Below are 12391 nucleotides of genomic sequence, written 5' to 3'. Positions count from 1 at the left end.
TCCCTGCCCTGCTGGTGACCAACCAGTAGATGTTTATCCTACTGATCCAGCCATAGGCGTCAGGAATTTGACTTCAAGTGTTGACTACCTCTCCTACAACTATGGTTTTGTCCACCTGTAGGTTACATATCCTAGTTATTCAAGTACAGGTTACATATCCTAATTATTCAAGTACATGTTACATATCCTAGTTGTAAACCTCTTCTGGGGTTGAAAGTAGTACTGCATGCCATTTTCCAATTGTTATGAGTTGTTTATTTCCCCCCTCATGAGTTCATGATCTCACTCCACCCTGAACAAAGGGCCTCTGGCGCAATAAAAAAAAAAATGTTCCCCCGTGGCAATGAAATCTATGGGCCTACATTTGTCCATTTTGGGTTAATCGTTGCTGCAATTGCGTCCCTCTCCCGGTGCCAAACCCGCGGCTGGCTGCTGCTGCATCTGCGAGTGAGGCCTCCGTATTTTATATTTACTTCCCGTCAGGCCCGGGTCATACCACTCCATTCTCGGATCATACCACTCCATTCCTGGGCCAGTGCATGCCAGAGACTGCAGCAGCAACAACAGAGGCTCTCTGCTCTCACTGATTGCTCATTTGTCGAGGCTCACTTAGTGGCAAACCCAGTGAATAGTGAAATCCAGAACCAGGGTTTCGGATTTTGGGTCGTAAATTAAGGTCTTGTGTATGTGACTTTGATTATGGGATGTGAAGAGTTTGGGTTCCCACGCTTAAAAGACACTAGAGGGGAGGGTGAGTAACTCAGAGTTGATGAGTTGTTGAGTTTTTCACTCCCTCAGTGATCTTCAAGCCTCTGAAAGGTTCTTGCCCCTGAAGGAGTGAACTAATTATGTGGCTTGTTGCCTATAGCCTAGTTATCCTGTTGCCTGATTCATGGAGGCCACAAGGCACACACACACACACACACACACACACACACACACACACACACACACACACACACACACACACACACACACACACACACACACCTGGTGTCTCCCAGAGGTTTTCTCACACCCCACCTCAGTTTTAATCAGGGGTGAAATTGTTCACTCCCCTGGTGTTTGGAAACCGCGGTGATATGTCTGTCTGAAAGATGACCGCGCGTCGTGTCAGTGCCTCGTCACGCGTCGGCCTGCTGTGTAGCCCCGAGCAGATCGCGCTGGCGGCACAGTTTGGACAGCTGAGGGAGCGGGTCTCTAAAAGCCGTGCTTGTTCGGGTTGGTCGGGTGGCCGGCGGTGGGGTGATTTGGATTGTCACGGGCCTGATGGATTCCTCGTCCCACAGAGGAACACTCGCAGGCGTGTCCCCCTTGGCTGCTCTCTGCAGCGCTGGAGAGTCTGGAGCCAACACAGAAAAGCGCCACAAAGGACGGCCTATTCAGCCGCGCAGACATGGCGGCTGAATAGGCCGTCTAATTTTAAACATTTGGCTGTCTTATGCTCTTTTTCTTCTCTGTGTGTGTGTGTGTGTGTGTGTGTGTGTGTGTGTGTCAGTGTGTCTGCATGCATGTGTATTCTCTGACCCTTTAAAATCACTTCTCTCTCTCTCTCTCTCTCTCTCTCTCTGTGTGTGTGTGTGTGTGTGTGTGTGTGTGTGTGTGTGTGTCGGGGTGCATATGTGTCTCTGACCCCTTTAAAAGCACCTGGTTGGCACCATTGGAGATGAATGAGCCATGAGGGGGTTGTCTGGGATCTTTCGACTTCTTTCTGGACTTGTGTCCTGACCGGCAGCTGAGCACAGAGGAATTCTTCAGCTGACCCTGGGATGAGACACGGATCCTCATCGAAAATTTCATTTGTTTTTAGAGGAAGGGGAAATCTAGACACCGAGCTACTGAAAGGAGTTGGCGTGTGTGTGTGTGTGTGTGTGTGTGTGTGTGTGAGAGAGAGAGAGAGAGAGAGAGAGAGAGAAATAGGAAGAGTGTGTGTGAGTGTTCAAGGAAGAGAGAGAGGGAGATCTGGACAGTGAGGTACTGAAGTCTGAAGTGTGTATGTGAGTGTGTGTGTAGAGGACGAGAGGGAAGGGAGAGTGGAGGCCATCAGAAGGAGAAAGGTAACACAATTATAGTCATCATCATCCATCATGGGGCTGAACTCATGCTGGCAGTCTGATCAATTGAAAACATATTGCGCTACAACTTAGACTGAAATATTATACTGAAGTTCCTGTTCTATAATGTGCAATCATCTAGGAAATTCTGTGAAATTTGGGGAGAAGCAATCAACATTTGGAATTAACTACAAGCTTCAATTAAAGCACAGACTAGATACATTTACAACAGAACACAATGAACAGTGGTGGTTTTAGAAGGGTCATTTGATCTGATACAGTGTTTCCCACAGAATTCAATGCTATTTGTGGTGGTAGGTGGCGGTGGGGGTTGCAACAGTTTTGCGCAGCATGTTTATGATGCTAAACTGATTTAATCACAATTTAACCAGTCATCTTCTATGCCAACAACAATCCTTGCACAATTGACATTTTTTTTCTTTAAACGTGCATGCAGAGGAGAGGCAGGTTTGTTGAGAGAGAGAAAGAGAGAGACAAGGAGAGGCTTCGCAAAGGTGCCCATAGCTCTACAATGAAAGGATCTCATCCAATTTAAATAGTACAACATGGCAAATCATTGTGTGGTGGTCAAAGTTGATATTATGGTGGGCCGCCACAAGTAAGTAAGTCAGTATATAGGAAACACTGTGATAATATTTTTTATGTATCATATTGGATGACGAAGCACCGATGCACAGAGAGTTGATAAAGGCAGTGTTTGCTTATTTGCTGATCTCTGCTCTCTCTGTAGCCTTACACTGTATATGACAGACAGCACACTTAACTCTCTAGCCACCACTGTTGCTAGAAGGTTGCTAGGAAGTGACCACTTAGAGCCAGATGCTAACCTCTACAAAGCACTAGTGACCTTATGTGACTCACTCAGCATCCCCACATCATGCGCCTGCTGTAATGACAGCCTTTGGTTCATAATGTTAATGATATACAGCCACACTGAGTACTGGCTTAGTGAGAAGGAGGGACGCCGGTGCAGCTCAGATGTCTTCTTAATTTTCAATTTATCTATATCGAAACGTTATATTTAACGTTTCGATGTAGTCACATCAGATGTGACTACATCGAAACGTTAGTCGTATGTTTTGCACCTTGTACTAAATAAATTGAAAATTAAGAAGACATCTGAGCTGCACCGGCGTCCCTCCTTCTCTCTGAAATATCTGTCCTGGCCTGGTTGCACCGGATTGTTTGACAGAAGCGCGGAGAACCCTCCTTTGTCTACTGGCTTAGTGAATAAGACTCCAGATGTGAATAAGTGTATGCAGGTGAATGTTGCACATGAAAGAGCCTTAATCATGATGTATTGACCCTATTATTGTGTTTTTGTCTCAGCTTTTTTTGTCTTATTTGTGTTTGCCATAATTACTGTCAGCTCCAAAACTATGGAATGTATTGCCACTCCACATCAGATAAGCCTCCTCACTGTCTCATTTTAAATCTCTGCTTAAAACCCATCTTTTTTCTCTGGCTTTTAACACCAGGTAGCGTGATTGATGTGTTTTAAATGGATTGTGTGGGCAGTGCACTTTATTTATTTATTTGATTTTATGATCATCATTTTATGATGACTTATTTGATTTTATGTTGTTTTATTTTATTTTATTACTTCTATCCTACTGTGTCCTTTTATTGTTGTGTTGTATAGCTCTTTGGAAACCTTGTGTTTGTTTAAATTGTGCTATATAAATAAAGTGGATTGAATTGGAACTGTCTACTCTGTAACTTTCCACTTACTCAAATCCCCATACCATAGGCACCTGAACAGGTTTTCAGGTGTGTCTCAGCACATTTTTGTTTTTTCTTCACAGGGTGTATTCATAAATGAAGTGATTTATGCTTTAAGTGATGCAGAGCAACATAATCCCTGTGAGATCTTGTTTGCATTCATACCATAGGCGTACACAATGCCAACGGGCCAAAACATCTTATCAGTTGGAAGTGCGTAAGTCCATTTCACACTTGCTAAAAGCATCAAGGTATTCGAAAGGGACTGTGTGGACACAAAGGCAGCGGGTGTTGGTTTTCCTCCCCCTTTGCTTGACTTTATCTGGGCCCGTGCGATTAGAGCGGCGACACGCCAGGCCAGTCGGGGAGAGGTCAGCCGAGGTACTCAGCGCTGCACGCCTGTGGTTTTCCCTCCCTCGCACAACCTCCCCCCATCCCCCAGCGCTCGCTCTCGCCCCCCCAGAGCACTTTGCTTTTGCTCCTGTCGTTTCTTTCCACAAAAGCCAGCCGCTCACTCTAGAGAGCGGCCTCCGGTTCAGATGTGGCCCAGAGCTGGCTCAAGTCTAGGGCCAGACTCCACTCAGTAGTCAGCTGTTCTCTGGGACCTGATCCAACTGATGCTTTCATCGGTGAGGTCATGTTAAGTAACATGCTCGGTAATATTACTGATGTTTCGGAATGTTCTGCTGTTCTTTTGAGCGTCACTCAGACATCATTTGGGGCCAAACAACTGTCTGACATTAGCCGTCGGTGTCATTCTTTCCGAGCGGCCCCCAGGGGAAGGTAACAGACAGGGCTGTCGTGCGATTGAAGAGCCAGGCTGCTTATTTAATGCCGTTAGCACATGCCAAAGGAATTCACTGTGAAGGGTGTGACTCCACCAGTCGCCTCATGTGGCCTAATATCACACACACACACACACACACACACACACACACTGTCTAGCCACTGGTATCTTCCCTATCCATCATTACACAAGGGCAGTCAAAACATTTGCTTAAGTTCTGTCTGCGTGATGGATTCTCTTGTGTCTTGCGCTACTACTGTCTGTTGTGTGCAGTGTTTTTCCAACCTTATTCACATCTGAATTCACATCATATATTCCTTTAGACTATTTGCATGTCAGTGAACACTTTCAGCTTCTTTCCGGTACATGGATTAAGCCTAGTCCCAGACCAAAAGCTTTTTTTCACTCCAGGACTGGGCTTACTTCATTTATGGCAAATTTCCCTGAGGTGACACAGTGGAAGCTTAGAACATGGGGTTATGCAGCTCTGATGGTGGCCAGGCATTTTGTTTACTTTGCATGTGTAATCTGATATGCCTGTCTGTCTTCACAGCCCTCATATAGTGTTCCTGTCCCAGAGCGTGCTTATGGGCCCAGCGCACCTGTGCGGGGCTCGCCTGTGTCACGAGATTGCCCACGCCTGGTTTGGCCTGGTCATCGGGGCGCGGGACTGGACCGAGGAGTGGATCAGCGAGGGATTTGCCACCTTCCTGGAGGATGTGCTGTGGGCTAAAGTGCAACAGGTAACCTTTCATTCAGGTGTCTCCCTCTGACACTAAGAAAGCTTATAGAGCCATATTCATTACTGTTATTGACCATTATTTACAGATTTAACCCTTCAAACGGCGTTTTGCATCACAAAAGATACTTACAAATGTTTTCCCAATCAGTATTTCTTATTACAAACCGATTGTATTATAACCCCACTGCCACGTATGGCAAAGTACTTGATGTAGAGTCTATGTAGGTATGTAGAGTCGATGTAGGTATGTAGAGTCGATGTAGGTATTATGGTATGGTATTATTTGTTACTACATATGTGTGCTCTTACTTGATATCCAAATGTGAGTTGTGCTGCACCATATGTGTTTAGTTTGAGTTTAGCACAGCCATAAGGGTTTAGCATTTGAGATGTTCCATCAGTCGAAATGCTAAACTGGATTTTTTAAAAGACAAAATGTCTCAGTAACTTGGTGGTTTGACTGGAGTATATTGCCTAAAATATGCCTTTATGAGTTGTGCACATAATGCAACAATCCCTCTGCCCTTCTCCACAATCACAATCAAAGTCATTTCTTGCCAGTTCCACTGAAACACTGTAGTTCAGCTTTCTTGTTTTGCCAAGTATATGGAGATGAATGCTATTAAGCAGACTATGCACTTCATAATGTTTCTCTCCGTGACTCAGGCTTTCTATTGATCTCTTTCTGTTTTTCTATTCTTTTCTCTCTCCACTTCCTGTTATAATTCCCTTCATCCCTTCTGTTTCTCCCTGTCGTTCTCTCTCTCTCTCTCTCTCAGCTGCTTATTGACAACAAACACACACAGTAGATGCAAAAGCATCATGAGGAGAGCATTGCTCAATACCAATAAAAAAGATATTTTATGAAATGCAACAACTATAAAAAACATTATGGTGCAATGCTGTCCAGTATGATGGTCTAGTCTGTCTGTCTCTAAATCATCTCTCTCTCTCTCTCTCTGTCTCCTCCTCAGCTGAGCCTCCATGAGGAGGAGGACCAGCTGCATCTGAGGGCTCTGTTGAGGTGGAGGCGTCTCCATGACGAGCTGCAGAACGCCGAGCAGGAACTCCAGATCCTCAGGTCCCCCTCTCATCTACAGAATATATGACATACGTTTTTGGTGGAGAAAGTGGAGCACCTTGTCTGTGTTCCATCCCTGCTCTCCAGACAGGCTAATTAGCGCAGGTCTGTGAGCCAGTTTGGTCTGGGCTAATGGAGCGTATCAGTTGTCTCAGGGCAGGAGAAGGACTGGCCAGGGCAGTCTTGGCAGGACATTCAAACCTCTCTCTAAAACCTGAGTTTCCCCTTGAATATCATCTCATATCATAGCCCGCACACACGCGCAAATGCCTTTAATATCATCTCATATCATAGCGCACACACACGCGCAAGCCAGAGAAACATGGAGGCCAGACAGACATTTTTTTCATTAAGGTTAGCTGTGCTATATACACACACACACACACAAAATGTAATTGATAAATGCACAGCCTAGGCTAAACTGGAGTGATTACGTCTTAAGACGTTAGGAGCGCTGTGATGGAAATATCTCCTGGTTTCACCAGACTCACTTACGTCATTTCACTTCATTAAGAGAGTCTGAGCGCTCTCCCACCCTACCATCGTAATGGGCAGACACTTTGCGTGAACTTTGAAATCATTGGTCCAGCCTACCCAATCACATTGATCAGGCATTCCTATTGTTACGTCCTACTTCGCCTAACCTTTACAAACTGCTAATAAACCTCATCAGCAGTCAGGAAACGATGTATGTAGGCCTACCTTTGCTGTATAAATGTACACATTCTTCCGACTACAATTTTTTGATGTTTGCAGGCATCGTTACTACCGTTTACCACAGCCACTTTCGATTTCAAAACTAATGTCATCCTCTCTCGTTGCTGATTGGCCCGCCGTCCTAGTGGCTGAGGGAAACGGAAACGCATTGACGGGAGCCAGACTCGTATCTCAGTGAAATGAAAATGAGTGGATATACTAGGCGGCCGGGACCAGGCTAATGGAAACAGAAAAATATTTTTAAGTTTACTAACTAGTCAAGATCTGTGTTCCCCTTCTCTTTAAGTACAGGCCCCACAAGGAGAGCACTGGAGTAGTGTCTGAGTCTGGGGCGTCCACTGTGAAGCATGGCCTCAACCCAGAGAAGCCCTTCATGCAAGTCCATTACCTCAAGGCAAAGCCGGACAGCGATGTCCTAAAATCATTCTATAAATGTTGTTCGTTAGGAAAATAATCTCCCTCTTCAAAATGCAAAGACTGGGTCATTCATCATGATTGGACAGATGGATTGAATCCCGCTTGTTCTCCGTTCTCCCCTTTAGGGGTATTTCCTGTTGAAGTTTCTGGCCAGCTTTACCGGGCACGAGCAGTTCCTCGCCTTCCTCCGGCTGTTTGTGAGCTTATACCACGGACGACTTGTTCTGTCTCAGGTAAGAGGAGGTTGTGTGTTTGTAATTATGGTGGCCACAAGCATTCCCAGAATGCATTCCCTGCAGTGCCATCGGTAGAGACGGTGAGGTTGAGTGTTAACTATAAAAGTTAATGTCAGGGTCCATTGAAGACGTTCAGCACTATTTTTAGGCATAACTAATGTACACATCTGCTGTGCGCAGTGTAGACGGAACAAAACATGACCTCAGAGCAATAAACAACAATAACATCATAAAATGTTAGCACATCTCTGGCGTCTGTCTACCGTTAAGGATACACAAGGCAGTTTTTGAGCAGTGTTGCTGGGTAATGAGTATTGTTGTTCTAGCACCTTCCCATTCATATTGGGTAACTATTTGTTTTGTCTGAAGAACTTTAATTATCAGTAAGAAAATTGTTGACATGCAATCACATTTCATGGAAATGGTTATGTGGTTGCCCAGCAACATTACTCAAAAAAGTTGCTCCATCATCACCTTAAGCCTCAACTCAACTGACACATTGCACTGGGCCCTCTTATTTACATGCTGCTTGGTACTGATCAGTCAAGAAAATACCCATCAGATATGTTATACAAAACAATATATGTCTGATAAATTACTTGTTTACATCTATTTTAGATTAGCATGCTGTTCTACAGGGGGAAAATAATGTGAATATAAACCATGTTGCCGGTTGACATACATCATATTGTTTAAGTGCACACAGAGTGGGAGTGAAATTGTTTAATGGTGCAGGAAGAGTGATCAGGAAGAGTGATGGCTGTGGGCTCTTTGAATTGAATTCATATTAGTGTGGTGTGAATGGCCGGTGTCAAGACGTGTTTGTCCTTCTAATGCGCTCGCACTGCGACCGTTTGCACCTGGCACCATGTGAGCTCACCCAATGCATGCATACTCCCCTTTCACCCAGCTAACAGCTGTTTGATTTCTCTATTGACCTTTCGCTGTATGTTTGAGATAGAGCACACACACACAGACTGCGTACATGTGTAAAAGAGATATACATACACACACACAGAGACATGTACGAGCACACACGCACGCACATGCACCTTTGATGTGCACGATGTGGTGGAGTCGCTTTGTTGTTTGACCATTTGCATATGTTCTTGTACCCGCACCCTGTGAAGCGACAGGTCATTTGTTTTGCAGGATTTCTTGCGGATGCTCCTGGATCACTTTCCAGACGTGAAGAGGTGCGTCTGAACCATCACACGGCTTCTGTCTGTCTCACGAACACACTTAAGAGAGCTTATAAGCCGGCCTTTTCAAGAGCTGCCTGGCTTTCTTTGTGCTGGGTCTCCTTTAGGAGTCATCAACAGAGCCAGCTGCATGGTTCAAGGCAAAGCAGATGAATGCAGTCCCCACAAAGCTAAAGCCATGCCAGGCCATAGATACACAAAGAAAAAGGCCTGTAAAAACATATAGGAATCACACTTGTCGTGTCCAATACTTGCATGACACATCTGTGGTTGAGACATTGAGTGTATGTTTCATACTGAAATGACATAATTCCCTTCAACATGTAATGGAGGTCATAAATTAAATCTGTATTTGTCTATGGTACTGCACATGAAAGGGACCACCTGCTGTTATTGTATGTATATTCAATATAGAAATGGACGTATATGAATTATACAGACTTTTTACACATATGGGAAGCACAATGATATGTATTATCCAGAAATGCCACGCACAATCAATGGTTTTGTCTGTCAGTTCAAAGAGGTCCTGCAGCACATGGTGAAAATGTCAGTTCTTTAGACCTTTGAAGACAGAAGACGGAATTGCAGGGACATTTCTACACACATGCATTGTACATTTTTCAGTTCAGCAAGCAAAAGCACACACTTGTGTCTGTCGTCAGTGAATCAGTGCTCATCTTTGCTGGGCTCGTAATGAGGTGTTTCTGGAAATGTCAGTGTTAGGACATTACGATACTATTGTTTTCCAGACGTGGCCTCACCCTGGAGGGCATATATGCAGACTGGCTCGATGCGCCTGGAATACCTAAGGTAATAAGTCATTCTAAAAGTGTTAATTCATTCATTTAATTCAGTTGGGATCATGCCAAACCTTTTCTTTTTAAAGGTAGGGATTAAAGTGAAAAGTTTTTTTAAAAAAGTGGGGATGAAAAATACTTTATCAAATATGCAATATAATGATACAGTTCGCACATACCTGATATGGCAGTCCATCACTGCTGAACAAGTATTAAAAGCTGTGCATTACAATGTGTATTAAAAAATGTTTTATGTTACTACAAGAAGTATTTAAAAAATGTTGCTACAGCGTTCCTTAGTCCCTAACAAAAAATAAATAATGAAAAGGGTGTTTTTCACACCAGCAACTCAGCCATGTGCACATGCATGTCCAGCTAATGGCGTCCCAAGAGCCTTATCTCCAAATAGGCGGTCAGCGCACCACCTTAACGCAGCGCATGGCCACGGGGGTCGTAAAGCAGGGGGTACTGGGCCCCTGGTCCAGCAGTATGTCGACCACCTAATGCCTTTATAATTGTGTCAATATGACGCCAGGCTTTGACGTGCATTAGCCCGCTGCCTTTGAAAAGTTTTCAGATGACATTTACATGTGTTTTTTGCAACCTATAAATGGTATGGCTTGGTATTAAAAATGTACCTTAAATAAGATATTTTTTTCCCTAGAAATATTGTCAACCTGCACTCAATTAGTGTTAGAGCGGATACTTTGCCGCTATGAAGTGATTTACACGTGGATATTTAAAGTCTTGACTAATTATGGCTTTGTACTACAAAGGAACCTGACATGAAATACTAGCGAATGTTGCTATTGAGTTGAAATACTAGAGAATATTGGAATAAATCTCCAGGCATTAGCCCTGAAATATATTTGCTGTGATGTTGTTGATCATGATGTGGAAATGTGGTGGTGACGGTTTCTCTACTGAAATGGGAGAGAAAGCTTACGTTAGAGCCACTAGAGGTTTGGGATTTATTAGGTCTTTAGCTGTTGGGAAGAGCACTTTAGAATGCAGGAGAAACAGAGGTACTTAAGCCACCAGTGGCCAGCCTCAAAACACGACCTTATTTTGCACTAGAACAGACACATGATTTATACAGACACAAGATGGTTTAGATTTATAGATGGTATGAGAGTGCAGGTTTATAAATTCCAGAACTTTCCTATTGTGCAGACTACTGCCGGCCTGTAAATTCCCTGTCAAAAGCGTTTTGTCAGAAAAGCGGGATAAATTAGACAAATATGGAGCTACATTTGGTCAGGGACTCAGCATTTCTCTGCTGTGAATGGGATGCAGGTGTCGTATTTCAAGGGCAGGATTCAACAGTCTGGCACGGAGAGATTTACTTTCAGGTGATTTTTTTTACAATCTGGCCATCCGACGGCCCCACCTCTCTCAGTCTGCCCGTTGAATGGGAGAAAGCAAAAAAAGCAAAGTCGGGCCCCAGAGACAAAGCAGAGAGGAGCAACAAGTAACGAGAGACTTGGGAGAAAAACATTTAATCAAATGTACAAATTCAAGTCAGACATTTTCTCTGCCATACCCCCCCCCCCCCCCTAAAATTAGAAATGTATGTGAAACGAGATACCCCATGCATCATTGAAGCAGCAAAATTAGGGGCTTCACAGATGCAAGACGGCAGACTATTTAAAAGACTTTTAATCAGTGTGCTCTAGTCGGTTTTGTTTGTTAAAATAGAAATGTACTTGTTGGGAGAAATGTATGTTGGGAGTCTGAGGGGAGATTAGAGTTAGTCAGGTCCACACATGAATTCTGAAGTTGTCTCCTTTATGAACTTGTGAACTTTATGAATCTGTGTGTTCGTACTGTAGTCTAAGGTCACATATCTATCTTGTCAGTGGAATCAGTGTGAGGGGTTAAATTGGAAGGGACAGCAATTGTTTGTGTTTTACACATGGAATGTCATGTCCGCTAGACAGCAGGATCTACCCTCCTGTAAATAACATCATTCACATGTTAAGAGATGTCTGTCTGTCTGTGGTATTCAAATGATTGAAATGGTTGAAATTGCTGGGACTAATTGTTAAATTGCTGGAATAATTTCCCGTTTCCAATTTCCAATTTAAAAAAAGACCAAAAATTTAGAGCTGAGGATGTTTGCTGGCGTCAGGTCATTGCATGTAAAGAAACTGCTGTAAGCCATTCTCGAGTAAATTAGTGATGTACATGTTTATCTGTGCTCTCAAACATTAACTTCCTTATCTCAACGGTTTTTCCTAACACGTGAAAGTACACTCGGATGCTCCTCAAAACAAGCACGAGCAGGAAATGGTTGGTTCGTAATAACAAACAATAACCACACTCACCGCGCCAAGGTCAAACAAGATGAGAACATTTTTTTTGTTTTTGTTTTTTTGGTCCCAGCTATTTTGAAACAGCATGTGAAATAAGTCAGTGGGTTTATTTGGGGTGGGTCTCCACTTAATACCGAGTCAGAGTCCCTGTGGCAAAGCGCCGTGTCAGATTCTGTGTCTAGAAGTGTGAGTGTGCACTGGCGTAACACTGTGTGTGTGTGTGTGTGTGTGTGTGTGTGTGTGTACCTTGGGAGTCTGTCAAGTTGGTGTGCTTCCGTGTGTGCTCTGACAAGTGTA

General features: G+C 43.9%; 1 protein-coding gene across 3 annotated transcripts in view; it reads left to right on the top strand.

The window, feature by feature from the left end:
* Nucleotides 1-12391, top strand: part of LOC121690028 (aminopeptidase O (putative)) — a 52892-nt gene that overhangs the window by 8216 nt on the left and 32285 nt on the right. For all 3 annotated transcript variants that reach the window (XM_042070339.1, XM_042070338.1, XM_042070337.1), the window contains exons 5-10: nt 5138-5327; nt 6301-6407; nt 7416-7518; nt 7667-7774; nt 8930-8973; nt 9732-9792. In XM_042070339.1, coding sequence (XP_041926273.1) covers nt 5138-5327; nt 6301-6407; nt 7416-7518; nt 7667-7774; nt 8930-8973; nt 9732-9792 — 613 coding nt within the window. The remainder of the gene's footprint in view (nt 1-5137; nt 5328-6300; nt 6408-7415; nt 7519-7666; nt 7775-8929; nt 8974-9731; nt 9793-12391) is intronic.

The sequence above is a fragment of the Alosa sapidissima genome, chromosome 18 (assembly GCF_018492685.1).
Source record: "Alosa sapidissima isolate fAloSap1 chromosome 18, fAloSap1.pri, whole genome shotgun sequence".
In the NCBI taxonomy this organism is placed as follows: domain Eukaryota; kingdom Metazoa; phylum Chordata; class Actinopteri; order Clupeiformes; family Clupeidae; genus Alosa; species Alosa sapidissima.
This window is presented reverse-complemented; position numbering and strand designations above follow the sequence as displayed.